At 39.4% G+C, this 24,996-nt stretch overlaps 1 protein-coding gene across 1 annotated transcript; it reads right to left on the bottom strand.

Moving 5' to 3' along the window:
* Positions 1–12,133: 12,133 nt before the first annotated feature.
* On the bottom strand, positions 12,134–24,709 carry STRIT1 (small transmembrane regulator of ion transport 1). The gene is made up of 3 exons (XM_063307884.1): positions 24,648–24,709; positions 12,426–12,531; positions 12,134–12,326 (listed from the first exon to the last, which is right to left on the bottom strand). Exons 1-2 carry the CDS (start codon positions 24,658–24,660, stop codon positions 12,431–12,433), a joined length of 114 nt encoding a protein of 37 aa, XP_063163954.1. The 5' UTR covers positions 24,661–24,709; the 3' UTR covers positions 12,134–12,326; positions 12,426–12,430.
* Positions 24,710–24,996: the final 287 nt, after the last annotated feature.

The raw sequence follows: 24,996 nt of genomic DNA, 5'->3' as shown, positions 1-24,996 counted from the left end.
TTATTGCTGCCTAAGATGTTCCTTCATTTGACCTCTGTATTTACTCCTTTTGACCATTAGATACTTAAAGAGATACAGAGAATGAATCCAATTAGTGAGATATAGTGGTGATGGTGCTAGAGCAGAACTAGGAAGAACCAGGTTCAATCCCACCCTTGAGCTGTGGAATGTCATTGGGTGGTTTGAGCCAGGCACTTTTTCTCAGCCCAATCTACCTCACAAGACTGCTGTTATGGGGATAAAATGAAGGGAGATCCTCATATAAGCTACCTTGAATTCTTGCAGGAAAGGTAGGATATAAATACAAGTTTACCTACTCGAGTCATCTCATCAGAGTTCAACAAGATTTTTCCTTGGTCATTGGACTGGTCAATATGACTAGTTCAGGGAAATGATAGACCTTCATGGAAATTTTACGTAGAGGGCCTTTGAGTCTCTTATTCGTATTTTCTAAAACAGGGGCAAGAAGTTCCCATCAGAGCAAACCTCTTAGTGAAAACATGTAAGCAACACCTTATTTTACCTCAAGGCATGAGTATTTCACTTACTGTGTTTAAGCTGATTCTCCAGCCCAAAGCTTGCAACTGGAACAAATAACCCAGTTTGCAGATTGAAACTTGCTTATTTTCCACATATACTCTTATATATGGTCACAGAACCAATTGCAGCAATTTTTTTTTTCAAACTGCGGAATTAGGTCATAAAATTTGCTTCACCTGGTTGTGAGCTGCTTGAAGGTCAGGATGAGGAAGAATCTGCATGTGGAACTAGAAAAAAAATCCACTAACATTTGAAAACCATAAAATGACCATTAAAAAAAAAGTAACAAATGAGTTCTGAAACGTTTTGTTTTGGAAAAGAAACAGAGAAGAAAAGAACATTAGAAGCAACTCTGTTCCCTGATTTAGAGACAGTGAAGCACATAAAAACCAGGTGGAGCTTCACAGCCACCATCTTGACTTCTTGGATCACACCCTGTGGACACCCCTGGGCAGCACACGATACAGGCTGGCAGCATTGTTCCATGCAGATAGCAGCTACTTGAAAGCAGCTGGAGCACTGTGTCAGCGTATTCTGCTTTGGCACTTATGTCTTATGTAGCCCGAACAAACCATAACCAGCTTGTTTTAGAAAGCAAATCTGTAACTACAGAGTCACACATATTTGGTCCAATTGAATTCCATGAGGTAAACAATGCCAAAAACTTTTGGCCTTACTCCAAATTATTGACTTGTTGGATGAATTTCCACACAAGTCCTTCAAATTTTCACAGCACCTGCTTTACAATTGCATGAATTGCAAACATAATCCATTACACATTTCTATTTCATATCAGTTTACAAAGGTTGTAAAATGTTGTGATAGTGAAAGATCTTCACCAAGCAAACTTTTGATTACAGAGCACATATCATCTTTTTATACAGGTCTTGTTTCTTGCTAGAACAACTCCATTCCCTGAACCAATAAGATTTCTCACAATACAGTGAAGTATGGTTGTTAACTAAATATTCCCATACAGTAAGAAAAGTAGTATCAGACATTATATAATTGACAAATCTGGGATCTGCATTCATTTGAATTGTCATGTCCAAGCAATCACCAGGACTGCTGACTCGAAGGCACATGCAAAAAAAAAAAGTATATTAAAAGATAAAGGTTAAAAACTCTGAATAGAGCTTCATTCCTTGTGACCACATGGACATATAGTTTTCTTAGCAAGAGTACCAGAAAGAGTTGCCATTTATTTCTTCTGGAATATATTGTCAATTTCCTAATCTAGCCTATAACCTTGGGATTCCCTAATGGTTTTTTATCAAAATACCTGGTCAGACCCTGCTTAACTTTTTCAAAATCAGCAAAGTGTTGTGAAGTGTTCTTCTTCAAGGCGAGGATAAAAAAACATTTGTTCTCCAGATGTTGTGGACTAATCAGCATAGCCTATTGTCAGAATGTACAAGGGGAGTGTACACATCCAGATGGAATTACATTGCTTATCCTTTCAGTAGGACAAGTATACCAGTATTTATCTTTTTTATGACAGAACTCCACAAGGTGAATGCATTCAACTGCATGTATTGAAAAGAAAATGTTTGATAGGCAGTAAGACACAACTCAGGCCGACTCAGGCTTCCATCCTTCCCAGGTCAGTAAAATGAGCACCCAGCTTGCTGGGGAAGGCGATGACTAGGGAAGGCAATGGCAAACCACCCCGCTCTATAGTCTGCCAAGAAAAAGTCATGAAAGTGGCATCCCCCCAAAGGGTCAGACATGACTCGGTGCTTGCACAGGGGAGCTTTCATTTTACCAAAACAAGGTAGGAAGATTCTGAGGTTTAATAATAAGATTTCACCATTCTAAACTGTCTGATAGATATGCATAATATCTAGGATTGTAGCTGCTAGAATTTCCATGCATTATCAGGAGGTGGGACTTAATGACTTTAGAGTCACCTTTTACCTATGAGATTACATGAGACAGAGACCATTTAAATTGTTTCATGTGGTAGCATTATCATATGGCAAGATGTTATTACTGCCAACATACCTTCCCTCAAAACATCCATTGTGACCTGGCTCACCTCTGTTAGCTGTCCTGACATGAAACTATTTAAAGCAGATGCCAACATATAAATTTACCCATAGCTGCAAAGACAAGAGACATAAGATCTCTGGAATTAAGTTTGCAATTCCACATAACCTAAAAATAGAGGGCAGGCTACAAGCCAATCATGTGTGCCAAACATTCAAATTAGCCATTTTCACCATGGTTTATAAATGGCTCTTCCTTAAAATGGAATTGTCCTATGACACTTTTATTTCAGTGTCCTTCTCCTTAGATCTTCTCTCAATCAAGGTGCTTTCAAAAAATTCTCTACCTTGTCATAATTTTTATCAGACAAAATCTCAAAGCAACAAATCATTCTTACAGCTGATATATCATTGTTATACACCATCAAAGCGATTTAGTGTAATTTATTAAATGCTTAAGAAGTAATAGAGTCTGTGCATGAAAAAAAGACTTGACTATGATTGCTGTTGTTTAATATACAACTAACTAAAAATATAAGATGAACCACCTTTATCTAAATATCCTACTTAGCCTTTATATTTTATGGAAAGGGTTTGTTTACCATTCAATAATCTAGTGATTTTTTACTGTAGTAATACTGTATTATGGTTACTGACTAGAATTCAACAAATTAACAGTAGACAAATCAGAATAACACAATATAGTTGATGGCTAGATCATCAATGCCATCAAACTGTATATGATTTTACAAGCAGTATAGCAAAAGTTGGGCATATTCATAGAAACTGAATCTGAATCATATTGGTGTGCATAGCTGTACATAGACTAAATAAGAATTGTCTTGGTAGTTTGTTAAGTCAAGAGTGATGTTTTGCATCCTTGTAAAAATGCAATATAGCAAGACATGGACTATTGATTCAATAGATTCTTTTCCACAAGGACACAATCTTAGCTCATATGGGATTTCTTTTGTATTTGTCATCAAGAACTGCTGACAATAACAGGTACTAATATTAGTGTTCTCAAGAGTTTAGGGACTGTTATATAGTGTAGGTATCTTGACAGCCTACATAAAGAAATGGCCTATCTACTTAGGAAGGTATTCCTGGGTAATGCAGTTTGATCCAGTTTGTTCAGATCTCAAGCATGCTGCTTAAGTGCAATTAGTGTTCAGTTATTATTTAGTATTAACCCTGGAATTATTTTAAGATTCTGATCTTTCTTTGTACATTCAGGCTAATGAGTTCAGCCTCATGCTTATTGCAGGAATTGTACGATAGGTATGAGAGAGAGAGAGATAGAATATATTATTCAACAGTACTAGAATAATCACAAGCTCATACTGTCTGGCCTGCAAATAAGTAGGTACATCCAGGATGATTGAACATTTCCTCATGAAGAGATCCATGGCTTGGGAGTGGATTATTATGGGGTTGTTTCTACCCATCTTATCAGATCTGAGAGGAGGTGCATGCTCCAGGTCCCATCCATTATGCAGTGTCATCTGGCAGGACCCAGGAAAAGAGCCTTTTCTGTCATGGAGCCTGTCCTTGGAACTTTATTTCACCCAGAATTAGACTATCCTTTTGAAGACCTGGTTTTGTTACCTAGCCTCAGGCCCCAAGTGTATGGTTGAGACCATATCATGGTTGTGTTAATTGTTGTGTTGTTTTTTCAGTCTTGAATATTATAGAACAGAATATGGTAGCCTTCATATTTCTCTGTTCAAGAATATGAATTAAAAACATGCTTTGTGAGAGAGCCTTCTGAAAAAGGACGGTTGCAAAAAGATATAGTTATGCAAAAACACAGAGATTCTCCTGGGAAAATTTATGTAAAAAGGAACAAGGAAAACCAGAGAAAATTGTTTTATAAAAAGTGGCTTCATGCAAGAATTTACATCAACAGTTCTGTGGTGTAAAAAAGCTCTGCATATTAGAGAAAGTTCCAAAGGAATGGATGGGAACACTGTTATGAGTTAGTTCAAAATACCCTCAGCAGTCTGGAATACTGTTCTTCAAATACCCCAAATCATTTTACCCCTGCAAAAAAGCCTGTTTACCTCATTTTCACAGTGCTTTAAAACTTTAGAAATTCTCGTGTTTTTGAGCTGACTTGAATGTTCTGAAATAGCAAAACATACTTGTTTTTCTGTCACGTACCAAATTTAATTAAAGCGAGGTAAGACAGGGAGATGGTAGACAGGTAAAGGGATCACCCTACAATGACAACTGTACACATCCATAATCTTTTTTGCCATCTGATAAATATGGGCTAAGTAAGGGAATCTGGGCATTGTAATTGAGGAACACTGGAAAGATACATGTTTCCTGCCCCCGTTTTACAGACATATTCCTGCATAATTCTTCTATATATGACTTGCTCACAGTCATTAGATGGATTTGTAGTTAAGTGTGTATAATGAATTCCATAAATAACTACCAGCAGGTTGAAATACGGTAAGATCAGCTTCTGTTAAAACTAAATTATCCATAATAGTCCTATCTTTACTTAAATCAGGATGCTGCACAATTGTATTGCAACAAGTTTCGGGAGCTGGGAGTGAAGCAGCCTAAGTAACCCTGGGGAAAAAAGAATAAAACCGGCAGGCAGAGGCTGAAAGCTAATCCCAAAGTATACAGGATCAGAGATGACACAACACTTTGAGATCAGGCAAACAGCCATTGTTTGTTTCTTTGCTTTTCATGGCCAGGATGTCTTGTGTGGGTTGTTCTGAGAATTTAACAAGGGCTGATTGTGAAGAAATTGCTCAACAATCAGGTTAGTGGGCAGAAGAATAGAACGGCCATGTTTTGCTGAAATTGCTGTTGGCAGCCATCTGATGTCGAAACCTGAAATGTCATCATCATCCCCTTTCAGCTACACGCAGCCACGTGCTAACAAAGGTCACCAATTCCCCTTCTTCTTGGTGCTTCTGAAAGCCAGTGAAGAAGGAAATGCAGAAGTCAAGAGTCTCTATCCTTCAAACACCTAAACATGCATGATTTCAACAGTAGCATTTGAAATCTGTAGCCATCAAGCAAGGGATGAAAGACCAGCTGAGGAAGTAGAGATTCTTACTCAGTTATAGGAAGTCTTGTTTGAGCATGGGCATTTCCAGCAACCAAAATGTGGACAAATATATTGTACCTCTGTGAGTGACTAAGAAAACAGACACCATGAAGAAACGTCTGCCTTCTTAGTAGCTCTAAATAAAGTGCGGTGCTCCAAATGGCAACTGTAGAATTTTTTTTAAGAATGCAATATTCCAAAGTATGCCAATACTTATAGAAGAATATCTGCCCAATTTTATTATTCCTCCACTATGTGCCCTGCAGTCCCTAATTTTAGTCCACCTCAACAACTCTAAGGTAAGTGGTTATGAATGAATGACTTGGCTTCAAATCACCTATGGAGCTGTGTAGGTACTAAACAGTCTCAGAAAACACAAACCATTTCATGACCACAGGCTGCTGTGTTGCTATTCTCATTTCAGTTTCAACTTCCATGATTTTAATCACATCTTTCATATCTATAAGTATACAGAAATGAGACATTCCATCAGATTGCATAATTGTTGCGGTGAAAACAGGCAATGTAAGTGTAGACACTGTGCCACCTACTGGCTGTGAATGAAGTGTACTGTTACTAAAGTAAGTTCAGAAACATAGCCCCATCAAGTGGCAGATTTGCAGTTATTAGACTGAAAGAGGACATAATATTAGTCATTTGTTCTCAGGTTTCATGCAACATAGCTTAAAAACAAAGGGACAAGATTTCATATTGAGAATATTTCCTATTTAATTCTCCCTGTCTCTATTTGTCTATTTGTCTCTATATTGCACACTTCCAGTTATTGACCTCACTGAACAGCAACACAGACTTTGGAAAAGAAGCAGGAGTTACCATAGATTGAACTGGAGAAGTGTCCTAACAGCCAGGAACCACGCTGAGACAAGGAACTGGTCTCTAATGTTTTATTGCTTGTACATAACAGGAATCCTAACAAACTGAAGAAGCGTGGGAAAAACCCAGACATATAAACCCCAAAGGTTAAGGCGGTCCCGATCTGTGTCTCTTTGAATGGCTGCCCAATTCCTCAGTGCTACGCATGCGCTTAACAGTCTGGATGGGAGCCCCCTGCTCGCCATCCTTACTCATGACAAGAGCCACCAATGGCCTTAATTCATTTAGTAAAAATATTTATTGCCTACTCATTGAACAATATTATAGCAGATTACAATTCCTTAATATAAGGAAGTTTCTTATGCATGAAGTTGTTATTATTCTGTTGTACAATATATGGCTGGGCTGCAGATAAATCCCAGGTTCAGTTCTGAGGATCTCAGGTTAAAAGATTGGTAGATATTTTCAATATAAGTGCAAAGACCATGTTATGTAAGCAATGTCTTGTACATACCTCCAAATTAAACAAAAATTGTAGGTTCAAAAGCCAAAATAGGCCAATTCTTTTATTAAGACTTAAAAATATCACAAAATAGCTAACAAGTACTTGAATTTTCCAGAATTATTCACCAAATAAGAGCTTAGTAAAAGGCTATAAATAATAAAGTAAAACACAAAAAAGAGATGGAGAAGATAAAACTCCAAGGAAGTTAGAAAAATTCAACAGCTTGCAGTCTGTTGTCACTTTAAGATGCAATGTAATATATGAAGTATCATGCAGAATATTTGTGTAATCTGGAGTAAGAGAAGTACTACTGTTATTCTACTGGAATTAAGTAAGAACTGAGTCAGTTTTGCTCAATTCCATTGGACCTAGTTTACCAGGTAAGAGTATGTGAGGTTGCACCTTAGAGATTCAAGTGTACTGGATGAAAGAGATTTCATGCTATATAGAAAAATGGCAGTAAGAACGAACTAAAAATGTGGAATCAGAAGCATTTGCCAGGGATTGCTTCACCTATCACATTGCTCCAAAGAAACTGTAGAGCTCTATACCACTGGAATAATTTGAGAGAAAATTTCTAAACTAAATACCTAGACAAATCAACACTGTATTCATATAACAGGCAACTGACTCCTCCCTTAAATCCTCATCGACTCAAGTGCTGCCAATAGGTGGTTTAAGGTTTACTGAGACATCTGCTCATTCATTCCATTCCAAACAGCAAACCTAAGATAACCACATCTTCTGTTGGGCAGAAGTCAGAGAGTCAGTACAATAAGTCTTAATTCACTGGTATATATTTTTGAATGATACAGTATAGGTTGAAGGATGAAGACTCATACCTATTCAATTTCAAACATAATCCTAAATTTTAGATAGAGCATTACAGTATATCTGTAATGGTATGTGGAAATGACCTTGGGAGACAGGAGGGAGAGCTGCAGACTAGACAAGGGTCAGACAAGCTGTAGCTAAGTCCACAGAAGGAATGTGTACATGGCAAACATCTCAGAAGAGACCCTCACTAGTTCCTTGGACTGTAAAGGCGAGGCAGGGGGAGGGGGGAATCACACAAGTGTGGTTAATTTTTAGTGTTGCCTTGTCAAAGTCCTAGTAGAACAGCCATCAGAATAAACAGCTATAAGAATTAGTCCAACCTGCCAAACATTTATGATTCTGATTATTCTTAAAATCAAAGTAATTGAGAACATTGATATATAACCTCAAATATTATCTTTCATTTTATGAAAGTCAGGCTATTACCACTTTTTAAGAAAAAAAAACTCCTTCTGCTTCTTGTGAAACAAAATTAAAAATCCCTAAAATCATATTATAGAACAGTATATTGTAGGGGCTTCAGCAAAGGATCGTTACCTTGTCGTGGTGCTGGAGCTTGAGCACCTCAATGATGCCATGAGCTAAACCGTGAAGGGCCACCCAAGACGGGAAGGTCATGACAGAGAGGTCAGACTAAATGCGATCCCTGGGGAAGGTAATGGCAACCCACCTCAGTATTCTTGCCGTGAAAACTAAATGGATCAGTACAACCAGAGATATGTCGGTATACCATCGGAAGATGAGACCCCCAGGTCGGAAGATGGTCAAAATGCTACTGGGGAGGAACAGAGGATGAGTTCAACTAGCCCCAGACGTGATGACGCAGCTAGCTCAAAGCCGAAAGGATGGCTAGCGGCTGACGGTGCTGGTGGTGAACGGCGAATCCGATGTTCTAAGGATCAACACACCATCGGAACCTGGTGTCATGTTCCCGTTCCGATGTTTATGGTTCCTCGTAACGTTTCACATGTCATATCTGCAGTTGCGTGCCTGCCTGGCCACGCTGGTAAATTTCCTTTGTGCTGACTTGTGATCTTCTGGAATGTATGTTTGGGTTATCTCTGCTGTTCAAGGTTACTTTCTCAGGCCGATTCTAACGGTTGCTAGCATCTGGGGTGGGTGGTTGCTATGCTAGCCTGAGGGGAGGGTTCGCAACGGGAGCAAGGCTTTTTAAGTTTGTATTTGGCGCGCTTTTGCTCATTCTCAGCTTTCTTCGTACTTTGCATACTATTCATTCAATAAATTAGTTTTCTCTAGTAATTACTGATGAGACTCCTTTTATTGGAATAGGCAATCATTACACCTGGAATGTAAGATCTATGAGCCAGGGCAAATTGGATGTGGTTATTGGTGAGATGTCAAGATTAAAGATAGACATTCTGGGCGTCAGTGAACTGAAATGGACTGGAATGGGCCACTTCACATCAAATGACCACCAGATCTACTACTGCGGACAAGAGGACCACAGAAGAAATGGAGTAGCCTTCATAATTAATAGTAAAGTGGCTAAAGCAGTGCTTGGATACAACCCAAAAAACGACAGAATGATCTCAATTCGAATTCAGGGCAAGCCATCTAACATCACAGTGATCCAAATATACGCCCCAACCACAAATGCTGAAGAAGCTGAAGTAGAGCAGTTCTATGAGGATCTGCAGCACCTACTGGACAACACGCCTAAAAGAGATGTTATTTTCATCACAGGAGACTGGAAAGCTAAGGTGGGCAGTCAAATGACACCTCGAATTACAGGTAAGTATGGCCTGGGAGAACAAAACGAAGCAGGACACAGGCTGATAGAATTTTGCCAAGACAATTCACTCTGCATAACAAACACTCTCTTCCAACAACCTAAGAGATGGCTTTATACATGGACTTCACCAGATGGACAACACCGAAATCAGATTGATTACATCCTTTGCAGCCAAAGGTGGCGGACATCTGTACAGTCGGTAAAAACAAGGCCTGGAGCTGACTGTAGTTCAGATCACGAACTTCTTCTTGCACAATTTAGGATCAGACTAAAGAGATTAGGGAAGACCCACAGATCAGCTAGATATGAGCTCACTAATATTCCTAAGGAATATGCAGTGGAGGTGAAGAATCGATTTAAGGGACTGGACTTAGTAGATAGGGTCCCGGAAGAACTCTGGACAGAAGTTCACAACATTGTTCAGGAGGCGGCAACAAAATACATCCCAAAGAAAGAGAAAACCAAGAAGGCAAAATGGCTGTCTGCTGAGACACTAGAAGTAGCCCAAGAAAGAAGGAAAGCAAAAGGCAACAGTGATAGGGGGAGATATGCCCAATTAAATGCAAAATTCCAGAGGTTAGCCAGAAGAGATAAGGAATTATTTTTAAACAAGCAATGCGCGGAAGTGGAAGAAGACAATAGAATAGGAAGGACAAGAGACCTCTTCCAGAAAATTAGAAACATTGGAGGTAAATTCCAGGCAAAAATGGATATGATCAAAAACAAAGATGGCAAGGACCTAACAGAAGAAGAAGAGATCAAGAAAAGGTGGCAAGAATATACAGAAAACCTGTATAGGAAGGATAACAATATCGGGGATAGCTTTGACAGTGTGGTCGGTGAGCTAGAGCCAGACATCCTGAAGAGTGAGGTTGAGTGGGCCTTAAGAAGCATTGCTAATAACAAGGCAACAGGAGACGACGGCATCCCAGCTGAACTGTTCAAAATCTTGCAAGATGATGCTGTCAAGGTAATGCATGCTATATGCCAGCAAATTTGGAAAACACAAGAATGGCCATCAGACTGGAAAAAATCAACTTATATCCCCATACCAAAAAAGGGAAACACTAAAGAATGTTCAAACTATCGAACAGTGGCACTCATTTCACATGCCAGTAAGGTAATGCTCAAGATCCTGCAAGGCAGACTTCAGCAGTTCATGGAGCGAGAATTGCCAGATGTACAAGCTGGGTTTAGAAAAGGCAGAGGAACTAGAGACCAAATTGCCAATATCCGCTGGATAATGGAAAAAGCCAGGGAGTTTCAGAAAAACATCTATTTCTGTTTTATTGACTATTCTAAAGCCTTTGACTGTGTGGACCATAACAAATTGTGGCAAGTTCTTAGTGGTATGGGGATACCAAGTTATCTTGTATGCCTCCTGAAGAATCTGTATAACGACCAAGTAGCAACAGTAAGAACAGACCACGGAACAACGGACTGGTTTAAGATTGGGAACGGAGTACGGCAGGGCTGTATACTCTCACCCTACCTATTCAACTTGTATGCAGAACACATCATGCGATAAGCTGGCCTTGAGGAATCCAAGGCTGGAGTTAAAATCTCTGGAAGAAACATTAACAATCTCAGATATGCAGATGATACCACTTTGATGGCTGAAAGCGAAGAGGAACTGAGGAGCCTTATGATGAAGGTGAAAGAAGAAAGTGCAAAAGCTGGTTTGCAGCTAAACCTCAAAAAAAGCAAGATTATGGCAACCAGCTTGATTGATAACTGGCAAATAGAGGGAGAAAATGTAGAAGCAGTGAAAGACCTTGTATTCTTAGGTGCAAAGATTACTGCAGATGCTGACTGCAGTCAGGAAATCAGAAGACGCTTAATCCTTGGGAGAAGAGCAATGACAAATCTCGATCAAATAGTTAAGAGCAGAGACATCACACTGACAACAAAGGCCCGCATAGTTAAAGCAATGGTGTTCCCTGTAGTAACATATGGCTGCGAGAGCTGGACCATAAGGAAGGCTGAGCGAAGGAAGATCGATGCTTTTGAACTGTGGTGTTGGAGGAAAATTCTGAGAGTGCCTTGGACTGCAAGAAGATCCAACCAGTCCATCCTCCAGGAAATAAAGCCAGACTGCTCACTTGAGGGAATGATATTAAAAGCAAAACTGAAATACTTTGGCCACATCATGAGAAGACAGGACACCCTGGAGAAGATGCTGATGCTAGGGAGAGTGGAAGGCAAAAGGAAGAGGGGCCAAGGGCAAGATGGATGGATGATATTCTAGAGGTGACGGACTCGTCCCTGGGGGAGCTGGGGGTGTTGACGACCGACAGGAAGCTCTGGCGTGGGCTGGTCCATGAAGTCACGAAGAGTCGGAAGCGACTAAATGAATAAACAACAAATATTGTAGGGGAGACACAAGGTGTTACTTGAGTATAACTCATCAGTAGTGATGGCTTGTTGACAGCTATGAAATGATCAATTATCCTGTTTTCCAACTACAACCAGCAAAATATCTGAATTTCTACCCTGCCATTAAGCACAGGGCATATAAAAATGCTTCTTTGTGTAGATGCCAGAATATAAAATTTGCCAGGATATGGGCCAGTATTGCTCTATTACCAAATGTCTAATGCAAATCAATTTCAAAGTAACCTACATTTACAAAACTGGTTTGTTTATTTGTTTTCTATTAAAGACCTAGAAGACAAAATGTATAAATTGAATTATGTTTTCATCATTAATATTATCAAAATAGCATTGGCCAGGGATATTTTTAAACTAAGAAACAGACCATCTTCATTGGCCTTGAAGTTTGCAAAGTCTTCTTTCCTGTATAACCAAAAAAAAAAAAGTAGTTAATAAATTCTAGTAATGAAATGCGCACTTCATAAAATTTACTATTCTAGATGTAATGCTGCCACCACTTACCTTTCTTAAGAGAAGACAAAATAAACCATTAATGCACAACCTGCAATCCAGCCAATCATGAGAAGAACAGGTACAACATACCTGGAATATGGCAACGGCTGTGCTTCTAAGGAGAAAGAATGAAGATTTTATTTACAGGATGGGAAAATAAAATTTTAAAAGATATGATTGAACTATAAGAAAAATTTGCCGATCATTAAGATGAATATTTGAGACATATTCTCTACTAAATAATGCACGATATATGCTTTACAAAATGATATACATAATAACAATTTAGAAGCTGTCGTTTAAATATATTAAATTAGATGTTCAAAATGATATTTTACTTTGGTATCATTTTAGAGGGCAGACACCATGCCAGAGAAAGTATCCTCCTGGGTCCTGGTAGATGACATGCTTTATCAATGGGACCCAAAGTGTGCCTACTCTGCCTGATCTCACTGGATAGGTAGAAACAACTGGAGACAAGTGGTCCTTCAAATAACCAGGCCCTATGTCATAAACAGCTTCATAGGTGATAAACTATGGTCCCACTAGGTAGACCAGACTAAGAAATCAACCAGGAAGGCTAAATTTACTTTTATTGAGATTGGCTATAACAACAGAATAGGAAATGTGATTGATACCACTTCTTCCTTCTTACAGTTCAGTGAATTAGGGAGGTGTCTATCTGAGCCACTTCTGAATGTCATCTGGATATTCTGGACTGAAAAAAATGTTTTTTACTACCTCTTGTAGTCTTGGCAACAGTGCTTGCATATCTTTGTCAAGGTCACCTACATAACCAGCACCTTGAACTGCACCCTGAGGCCAACCAGTGCAGCTCACGGAGCAGTGGAATCACATTGGCATACTGAAGCATGCTCATCACTGCCTGTGTCACTACATTCTGGGTCAATATCTTATAGGTCATCTATAAGAGTATCCATCCCATGCCCAAGTTAAACCCTGATGGGAAAGAATCCTGAAAACCTGTTTCTTCCTTAACCCTTTATAGCTGATGTTTCACCTCCTTTTCAGCAACCTTCCTCAAAGAAGAATGGTTGGAGATTGGGTGATAGTTGTCTAGTTTGGCTGGATCTAGGGCCAGACCCTTGAGAAAAAGGCACCCCAATGCCTTTTTAAAGGATGGAGGCATTCAGTCCAGCCCCAGGCCCCCTGTCCCCTGCCTGGATGTCTATACTAACCAAATGGGACAAGGGTCAAGCCCAAAGATGGTGGAGCTCCTTCCAAACAGGACCCTGCCCACTTCTTCAGGATTTAAAGGCTCCAACTCCTCTTGGACAACACATTTGTCCAACTACTACTGAAAGTGGACGCAGGTTATTTTATCAGCAAAAGCTCAGCTAACAAGTCAAAGTTGCAAAATAACGGTCTTCCAATCCAGGTTCTTCCATTCCAGCAGGCAAAAGAGGGAGAGGAAAAAGTGGGCCCACTTGTGAAGGATGTGTTTCACCAAGTTGTAGGTATATTGTTTAATAAAATGTGTCTCTTTCAGAAAAGCTTCTACAAGTTCTTTTCTGGGCCTGGCTGGAGAACCTCATCAAGATCTCTTATATATAGTAATAATGTATCATATATTGTATTTATGATAATAATTATAAAAAGGTAAAGGTAAAGGTTTCCCTTGACGTAAAGTCCAGTCGTGTCCGACTCTAGGGGGCAGTGCTCATCTCCGTTTCTAAGCCTTAGAGCCGGCGTTGTCATAGACACTTCCGGGTCATGTGGCCGGCATGACTCACGGAACGCCGTTACCTTCCCGCCGAAGCGGTACCTATTGATCTACTCACATTTGCATGTTTTCGAACTGCTAGGTGAGCAGGAGCTGGGACTAGCAACGGGAGCTCACCCCGCCGCGCGGTTTCGAACCACCGACCTTCCGATCGGCAGCTCAGCGGTTTAACCCGCAGCGCCACCGCGTCCCTTGATAATTATAGCTGCATTGAAAGAAGTGGAAGAGAAGAATGCATTATCTGTTTCAGTCCATCATTCAAACATCATTAGTGCTGAAATGAAACTGAAAATGTCTGTCTCTCAGCAATTAAAAATTATACATCTGAATGTTTTCTAAGCAGTTTTTTTTTATGAAACTGCAGTTGCTTAGGGCAATTCCTTGGCATAATTTTAAACTAATGAAGCCACCTGCCCATGACACCCTAATTTAGAATAAAGTAAGCTAGCTCATTTACTACACTTACAGTTAATAGATGTTTGGTTTGAGTAAGAGACTGAGAGGCAGTGAGTCAGTTTTGAACTTCATAACTTAGAAGGGCAGGCTCTGGGCTTATAGGGTGCATGTTTGTGTGAACTAGATCAATAGATTAATACATAATAAACTGGAGGCAGATATAAATACTGCCAGGGACATGAGAGGATACACTATTAAAATCTACTGGATGTGAAATACTGATCACACACATACTGTAACACAAGTCTTGAGTGCAGCCCTTTTCTTTCAACTAAGGCAGGCCAAGACAGAAGACAAACTCTAAAATGTGGATATAGCCATTAAAAATTAAATTCATTGTAACATAATTTAAATGCAAATATATCTGTTTCACTTTTCTTATAAGTTACCTTGAATGCTCTATAGTAAAAAAAGTTATATAAATCATATACATACAAAGATAAATAAATGTAAATCAACTACAGAAGATTCTAGATGAAGTAGCTTATCTTGATCCTTTTCAGGCAGCATTCATGGATGACTTGCATCAGTATTCAATACCACTGACCATGGTATTGTAGTAGGAAAAATGCTCCCTTTAAAGGAGGGGCCAAAGTGATTGGAGACAGATGCAACAAAGTATACTTTATTGGCATGCACAAACTACAGTGACCACTGGGCTCCTTGCCAAAGAACTGCAAAGGAGACCCAAAGAAAGCAAGGTTACAGATTATATGCATTTGGGTTGTTACACTACATAAGAAAAGTGAAGAAAATATTGAAAATCACATATTACACTGGAATGTCTTTGATAAGAGATTGGGGGTGACCTTCCTTTAGTGCCTCTGCATTCCTTCACATTACAAGAATTCTATCCTGTTAATACCATCAACATTGTCTGTAAACAATAGTGTTTATTGTGTCTGCATACTTCCTCCTTTCAAACCGTTCCATATATACTCGAAGGATAGTTGTCTGGTTTCCATTACCTGTCTCCACTCCAGGAGCTAGCTGATTCAATGTGTAATTTTACTACAGTTCTGCTTTAAATCATGAATAGGCTACTTCTAAAATAATAAAGAGCATAAATGAAGAAAAAGCTAATTAAAACTCCACAGGATCCTTCTTGCTCATCTGAGAGGAATGGGAGGCACTGTTTTATGGTGGTTCTACTCCTATCTGAGTGATACCAGTCACTGGTGCTAGGGGAAAAGCACTCAGTTCTCTGATTATTGTAATATGAGGTTTCTTAGGGCTCTCCCCTATACTATTTAATATCTACATGAATGGAGGTCATCCATTGGTTTGGGGTAAGTTGTCAACAATATTTTGATGACACCCAATTGTACATCACCACCATGGGCCAAGCTGGAGATACTGGAAGGCTGTAAGGATCTGGCTGGGGAAAAATGAGCTGAGGCTGAATCCTCCCAAGACAAAACTACTGTTCATCAGTTGACAACATGGCACCCAACAATATTAGTTTCATTGGTTTCTCAGGTGGGATTGCATTCCCTCTGAAGGAGATGGTTTGTAACTTGGGAGTCCTCCACAGCTCCTGTTAAAACAGTAGTGGAAGCTGTGACCAGAGGGGTTTCACTCATTTTTGGCTGGAATGCCACTTGGGGCCCACCCAGAGGCAGATGCCCTAGTGGCAGAATGTGTACTTTAATCACCACTTGCTGGACTACTGCAGCACTCTCTATGCAGGACTTTGTAAATACCCCTGAAGCTACAGCTGGAAAAATGGGCAGCAGTTATAATGCGGGCAGGTCAATTCTGCCAATGCAAAATAACACTTATTTTGAAGTTGTTGTTGTTGCATTGATTACCAGTAGGCTTCCAGGCCCAATTCACAGTGCTGGTCATTATCTTTAAAGCCCTACACAGGATACATCAGACAATGGCTTGTTAGAACAAGGTCTGCCCACCTGGTTTAAACATCACAAGAGGACCTGCTGAGGGTTCCTCCCCCTCACTTTCTGAGGTAAATGGGGTATAGACAAAGCAGAAGGCCTTCTCAGTAGTAGCCTCCACTTTATGGAATTCTCTGCCCCCAAAGGTATGTGTGGTTCCCACACAACTGGCTTTTTGCAAACTTGTTAAAATTGTTTAATTTTATCATGCCTTTGGCTCAAGATGAATAGGAGCAGAAAACTGCCCCATGATGTTTCTGTCTTTCAAAAGGAATTTTATTGCATTAGTTGCTTGTGTTAATTGGATTTTTGCTGTTTTATTGTTTTCTGCCCAGAATCTGTTGGGAGAAGGATGACCTAGAAATATCATTAAAAAAGCAAGCAAACTTTTAATAGCACTAATCCCATATATTTAAATTTTCTCCTACTGTTACATTAGAAATTATAATCTAATGAAGCTCAGAGATGTTCTTGGGACTGCACCCAGGCCTTAGGGGAATCATAGGTTGTTCCTCCATGGAAAAAATTGAATTATTGCCATTTATTCTTACTAGATGTAGTAAATTCTTATTGAAATAAATGCTTAATTTGGCTTTCATTGTCTGACCCATGTATGTTTGGAGGGATGTACTGTAAAAGTCCATGAGCTGAGCATACAGAAGCCACCACGAACAGACAACCTACCCATCATTATGGCATCCATTTACAATGGTATACAGCAAGCCATACAAGTACAGTAATATGAATTAATAGAATGGGAAAGATCTTTAAAAAGAACAAATCCATCAACATGCTCTCTTACAGAGATTCAGTTTAGTGGAAGTCAGATAATGAAAATAAAAGGATCAAAAATGTTCTGCAATGCCTGTCCTATGTCATGAATCAGACAGCAGCTGGCTGCAAGAAAGGTGATTCCAGGAGAATTATTAAAAATAGGCAAGCAAATAGCTGACACAGTTTGGGGAAACATGACTGCCGCTTGCCAAAATGAATGTCCCAGGAAGCCCATCCAAAATTGGCTTGTTTCTTCCTTCTAGAATCAATATTCTATCTCTGTCTTGGATTAAGAAGCACAACAGTCTGGAACACTTTCATATTGGCATCTCCAATGTGATGCCCTAAGGGGCACTATTATCCCTACCAATGCCTCCCTTTATGTCCTTTAGGTAGCCTACTCCATTTGGCTTTTGACAATATTTTTCACAAGCCAATTAAAAAATACAAAGCTAGCATGCTGTAAAGTAAAGGGCTGGCTTCCAGTATCACTTTGATTTCCAAGAATGACCACAAGCTCCAATGGGCACAATAGGTTTATGGATGGCTGGAGCACAGTGCTCTGTTAAGAGTGCTCTCTTATACATATATATTCAGTAGTACTTACTCCCAGGTAAGTGTATAAATATTCTAGAAAAAAGAAGACAAGGAAGGGTGTAGATATGTATACAGTATGTGTTTGCAGCTTTGTATATGTAAAGCAAATTTAGAATTATACTTTAAATAAATATGCACTTTGTCCAATTAAGAAGACTGACTTCATTCTTGTCATTGATGATCAACCCTCTCTTCCCTTGGTTTTTATCTTTGAAATAGACTTGAACTAGTAGCCCTTCAAATAAAGGAATGTCCTCTCTAAATCAGGACACACCCTATAACAACTTTCCCCAACTGGCTGCCCTCCAGATATATTAACAATTGCCATATTCTCAAGCCATTGGTAGTAAATTGGCTAATTGTTACCACCTTCATGTTAGTAAGGAAAACTTGATTAAGGAGTAAGGAGGGAACTTGTCAAGTTTTCAGATGGTACCAAACTATTCTGGACAGTAACCCCTAATAGTGATTGAAAGGTTTTGAAAAGATGTCTTTAAACTAAGTGAATAGGCAATCTGGCAAATGCAATTCAATTTAGGTAAAGATAAAAGGAGCACTGGGACAAAAAACCATAACTTCACATATACATTGATGGGTATGGACTGTTGTCATTAACCAAATGTTGGAGTCTTAGTGGAGGACTATGGCAATTGTGTAAAAGGCAAGTCCCAAGCTAGGTCTCATGAAGAATGAGATTGAAAATAACATTGCCAACCTTGTAATGCTTTTAATGCACATCTATGGTATATCTGCATCTGAAATACTGTGAACAGTTCAGACTGCCACATTTGAAAAAAGTTATAATAGAGTTGAAAAAAGTGCTTTTGAGGGCAGCCAAATTGGTCAGGAGATTCAGACCCCTTCCTTACATGAAAAAGTTAGAATGTGTGGGTTAGAAAAGTACAACTGAGGAAAGAAATGAGGTGCATGAAATTCAAGACAGTGGGTTTCTTCCTCCGTGTCTCAAAACACTAGGACCAGGGACCATCTAATGGAGCTGACTGAAAGGAGATTTAGAGTGGACAACAGAAATAACTTTTCCATACAGCGTGTAAGGTGGAATTATTAGCAATAAGATTGTGACAGTCAGTAACTTGGAGGGCTTTAAATGGGATCGGATAGATAAAAAGAGGACAGGTCTAACATCAACAGTATTAATCCTGAAGCCTCTGTAATACAACTGCATTGGGGGCAGCATGCTCCAAATAGCCAGTTGCAGGGGACCCACAGTGGGAGAAGGTTCTCTCTCCATTTCCTACTTGCAAAGAAGAAGCATCTACAAGAAACAAACTTGCTGGACTAAGTTGAATGTGGCCTGATCCTGACAGGCTCTGCCTATATTCTAAGCTTTCACACTAATGAATGTATTACTGTTCTATCCTTTTGTCCCACCAGATAAATCATTAATATAGATCAGTGTTTCTCAACCTTGGCAACTTTAAGATGAGTGGACTTTAAAGCTGGCTGGAGAATTCTGGGAGTTGAAGTCCACCCATCTTAAAGTTGCCAAGGTTGAGAAACACTGGTATAGATAATATAGATGTCTGTCACATATGGTAATTATGTCAAAGCAATGAAACATGTGATGAAACTTCACTGAAGTTTACCTTTTGATGGCAATTATTACTTTCACTTCCCAAACCCTCAATGCAGTTTCACGGTATTCTGTGATGGTCCCCATTACTGCTGACTTGAACTATTGAGAAAAATCTCTGCTCTGCCCTGAACTGCTGGCAGTCAAAAAGCCTCTCCGCATCACTCCCCAACAACAAAAAGGACAAGGGGCAGAACAAGAATGAAACCTCAGAAGCCTAGCACTTTACACCAAGACTCCTTCCTGCTGATGAAATGTGAGGCTTTTGTTGTTTATTCATTTAGTCACTTCCGACTCTTCGTGACTTCATGGACCAGGCCACGCCAGAGCTTCCTGTCAGTCGTCAACACTCCCAGCTCCCCCAGGGACGAATCCATCACCTCTAGAATATCATCCATCCACCTTGCCCTTGGTCGGCCCCTCTTCCTTTTGCCTTCCACTCTCCCTAGCATCAGCATCTTCTCCAGGCTCTCCTGTCTTCTCATTATGTGGACAAAGTATTTCAGTTTTGCCTTTAATATCATTCCCTCAAGTGAGCAGTCTGGATTTATTTCCTGGAATATGAACTGGTTTGATCTTCTTGCAGTCCAAGGCACTCTCAGAATTTTCCTCCAACACCACAGTTCAAAAGCATCGATCTTCCTTCTCTCAGGCTTCCTTATGGTCCAGCTCTCGCAGCCATATGTTACTACAGGGAACACCATTGCTTTAACTATGCGGGCCTTTGTTGTCAGTGTGATGTCTCTGCTCTTAACTATTTTATCAAGATTTGTCAATGCTCTTCTCCCAAGGATTAAGTGTCTTCTGATTTCCTGACTGCAGTCAGCATCTGCAGAAATCTTCGCACCTAGAAATACAAAGTCTTTCACTGCTTCTACATTTTCTCCCTCTATTTGCCAGTTGTCAATCAAGCTGGTTGCCATAATCTTGCTTTTTTTGAGGTTTAGCTGCAAGCCAGCTTTTGCACTTTCTTCTTTCACCTTCATCATAAGGCTCCTCAGTTCCTCTTCGCTTTCAGCCATCAAAGTGGTATCATCTGCATATCTGAGATTGTTAATGTTTCTTCCAGAGATTTTAACTCCAGCCTTGGATTCCTCAAGCCCAGTTTGTCGCATGATGTGTTCTGCATACAAGTTGAATAGGGAGGGTGAGAGTATACAGTCCTGCCGTACTCCTTTCCCAATCTTAAACCAGTCTGTTGTTCCGTGGTCTGTTCTTACTGTTGTGAAATGTGAGGTAATTCAATTCAATTCAATTCTTGCTAATTTCACACTTCCCATTTCATTTGAGCAAAGGGGGAGGAGGAGCTGCAAAACCAGGAAGTCAGCATTTCTCTTACAGGATGTGAGGCTTAGAAACCCCCCCCCCCAAAAAGCAGTGAAACAAGAGTTTCCTCCAGCAAACTGGGAATGAGTCATATTGCATCCTACCACTCCCAAGAAAAATCAAAGAAAAAAACAGCTTGGAAGAGGTTTCAGCTATGTTATAGCAAAACTGGAAATAAACCAGCTTAGCTGATGCCGTGGGAACAGAAACTTGCTCAAAATGCTGATGGGGAGATTCCCTAAAGAACAAACCTTAGGAAAGAATTCTACAGTGCCACTAGCAAAACAAAAACGAAACACTACTTTTTGAAGGCGTTGTCCTACATTTGGCTAGGTGTGTAGCCCTCAGAAAACAATCTCTCAAGATGAGTTAAGCCTGACTTAGTATGAATTTCCATTGGTCAGGACAAGCATGCTGTATTAATCCTCATAATAGACTAATGAATGATTATCCTGTGTGTTATCTCTACTCCAGTGTTAGACAGAAACATGATATACCATTTACCTAATAAAATCCAAGGCAAAACTAACATTGGCTCAGTACGATTTATTCAAACTTGCCTTTTGAGCAGAGTTCTGCATAAGTCCTTGATGGAGGTTGCCATACCTGTGGTGCCAAAATCTAGGTGCCCACTAGATGGAAGACAGACAGACTGAAAACCCTCTTTGCTACCTAGTAGTGACCTAGATTTTGGCGCTGCTTGAGCTAGCCCAAATCCTCTGCCCGCACCCAGCCCACCCAGAAATGGCAACCTCCTGCTATGCACCAAAAATACTGTTTTCTGGCTTGTGCCAGCTTGGTGCTGTCTGGTTCACCTGTGCTGTCCATTTCATTATGGGAGAGGGATCCACCAATCAGCAGCCATGGTAAATATGGTCCAGACCTAACATCAAGCCATCACCATAAACAAAACAGAGGAAGAGGTTGACGTCCAGAAAGGATTTCTTAAGATGGTTTCATTTCTACCCAGTTTCAGCATGGGAGTCCAGCAGGTGTAAGATTTCAGGGGATCTTTCATCCACTTTCCATGGGATCTTCAGATAGCCCACGGAGGGCCAGAACAAGCTACACCACTGAGAGTAACAACTAATCAGAGCTTATATTCCTTACCTTTTCCATTTGTTACATCTGCCTTTCTGCCATTGCATTCCTGAATGTAATCTTATATCTGTCTCCCTCTTAAAACTGATCCCATTCATCTCTGTTTCAGATCTGCTCTTAGAAAGATTTTGAGACACTTGGTGCAAAAAACCCTCATGCTTCCATTCCAAGGCTCTGTCTCATCTTTTTTTAGAGTGAAGTACATTGACCACTGAATGTAACGTATCAGTTTCAGCAAAGTACAACCTACTCTGACAATAAGTAGCTCACAGTGTTCTGCCCCATGTATTGGACATTATCTCATGGAAACAATAGAAAACAAATACAGCCTTGTGGCTTGGATTCCAAGGTGCTCAGCTACTGGAGAACATTTTCTACGCATAAAAGGACTGCATTTCACAAAAAAAGTGGTCTGGACATAGATGCTGTTTTTTTTAAAAAAAAATTAAGATTTGTCTAAGCTTTTTCTCTAAATCTTATATTCTATAACTTATCTACTTTATTCATCTTTTTCTTTTATTGTTAAAGGTCTTGCACTGTGTCTTTTACTGAACAGTCCTAATGCAGTTCCTTCTTTCATTCCTGGTTCTTGGGATTCAAGTTTATGACAATATTGTTTGATCTATTTGTTCACATTACTGAGTTTTCCCGTGCAGGTTTAACCTACATACATATACATGTGCATGCACACACTACAGTTTTTCTCTGTGGGCTCAGTTCAATACTATGCTGAAAGTATCTTCATATGTAGTTTATAATTCTCAATTTGAAGAAACAGGAATTGCCATCAAGGTGCTTTGCAAAGTAAAAAATATATAGAGAGAAAAATTCCCACTGAGAGCAACCATCACAAAGAAACATTGAAAAATTATTTGAAAATGCATCAGGAATAATATATATATATATATATTAAAAACTTTATTTTTCCAAAATTTTGAAGGCAGTTTTTGGCATTTGATCCAACCTTGTACAACCTGATTTACAAGATTAATAATATGTGGTTTTGTCTAAAAACATAACATTTTAATCCTAATCCAAAAAACAAATTGTTTTCCAGCAGTGATAATACAGTTCATAATTACAGGGAAGTTTTCAGTAACGTTAGTTATGTGATGAACCACAAACCATTCATGTGATGAAATAAATGAAATCAGATATACATCAATGACGGCATCTTCTTGCCTCATTCATAAGTGTTTTGAGTAATATAACAAATGATTACAACTGGCAAAAGTGTATTCTGATCTCATGATTCAGGGAGTCAAACAAGAGCTCCATGCCTATAGAAGCTTTTCTGCAGCACAAAGAAAATTTATCAGCCATTTTTCAGATGTGGTGAAACTTCTGCACTTGACTCCTGGGTTGGCCCAAGTCATTTTGCTATCTGAAACAGAAGTCAAGATACATGCCTTCTTTCTGTGTACAAAAAATGAATCATTTTCAACTCTGGGGGGGAAAGTTTAAAAAAATGGCTCCAAGATTTGGATGCAGGTAGTCCTCACTTAACAACTATAATTGGGACTGGAATTTTGGTTGCTAAGTGAAGTGGTCATTAAGTGAATTCAACTTAATGAATTTTACAACCTACTTTGCAATGGTTAAGTGAATCACCATGGGTGTTAAGTGAACCACATGGTTGTTAAGCAAATCACAGAGTTCCCCATTGATTTTGCTTGTCAGAAGCCAGCCAGGAAGGTCAAAAATGCTAATCATGTGACTATGGGATGCTGCAACAGTCATACTGTAAATGCAAACTGGGTGCCAAGCACTCAAATCATGATCACATGACAGTGTGGAATGCTGCAACAGTCATAAGTGTGAGGACCGGTTGTAAGTCGGTTTTTTCAGCACTGTTGGAAGTCCGAACCATTGCTAAATAAACAGTTGTTAAGTGAGGACTACCTGTAGTATTGTATGTTTGGCTGAATTTTCTTTCCACCCTCATTCTGCTTAGAACTACATATGCCTGTAAGCAAGTACCTGCATAAGTCTACAGAGAGAGCTATCAGCTGAAAAAAATATTTGACATTCTGAAGCAGGAATAGCTGTGTTGCTGCCTCCTTTCTCCTTTCAGGCACTACACTTGACTGCCTGAATATTTAGAAATCAAATATTACAAAGCTACCATAAATCTCCCTCAATGCTCATACAAATGAAAAGTTACCTTCACTCTGGTAAGTGGAGTGTGCTAAATAATATGCTAATACCCAACAGAGATAACACTCAAATTGACTTCCTTGTGATTGACAATTGGTGAGAAAGCTATTCAGTGCTATTATTATGCGCTAAACAAAATTGTTTCAAGTAAATAGCATTTATTTGATTCTAGTTTCTGAAAATCTATGCACTGGGTATACTGAGCTTTATTTTAAAATCTTAAATAGCTTCAGTAATCTAGTTATGTTTAAATTGCAGTGTAATTTAACAATTTGATTCATTTTAGAGCTAGTAACTACTATGCTCATGTTTGAAGTATTTTTCTTGGAAGTATCAGAGGATCTCACCTTTAACTTCTGCCCCCACCCAAATGCTCATAAAATTACAAAACCATTAAAATAATTAAAGTGGGAGAAATAATACCTACAACTATATAAGGAAAACATTTTAAGTTCCAAGCAGACAGGTTATTCAAAACCCATATTTAATTAATAAAACCAGCAGAAACTCCCAGGCTAAGTACACACATATTTGAATTTTACAGGCACATGAACAGCATTTCTAAAATATCGAGCTTTGTACAATACCTGTTCTGGCCATTCTTCTCTTGTGTGTCTAAACAGAGCTGATTTAATCTTTGAGCCTGCTGTTGTAGCTCTGAGCTTTTGTGCAGCTTTAAATAGAGCAATATTTGGAATGCCCTGCACCTGTTTCTGTGTTGATTGCCAGCATTTCAATTATCTTTACTCAAGAGTCAGAAAAGATACAGTAGCACTGAGGAAGTTGTCCTTGAATTCACTATGCCTGTTCCTAATATGGAGTAAACCATTAAAAAGACTCCAGTTGTGTGTTTGTCAGTTAATGGTTTCTACTATATCACTGGCAGGTTTCAAGATGCCAATAACTCTGCATAGGAATTTGGTTCACATCATCTGT

This window comes from Candoia aspera, chromosome 6, assembly GCF_035149785.1.
Source record: "Candoia aspera isolate rCanAsp1 chromosome 6, rCanAsp1.hap2, whole genome shotgun sequence".
NCBI classification, from domain to species: Eukaryota; Metazoa; Chordata; class Lepidosauria; order Squamata; family Boidae; genus Candoia; species Candoia aspera.
Note: the sequence above shows the minus strand (reverse complement) of the source record. Positions and strands in the feature narration are given on the sequence as shown.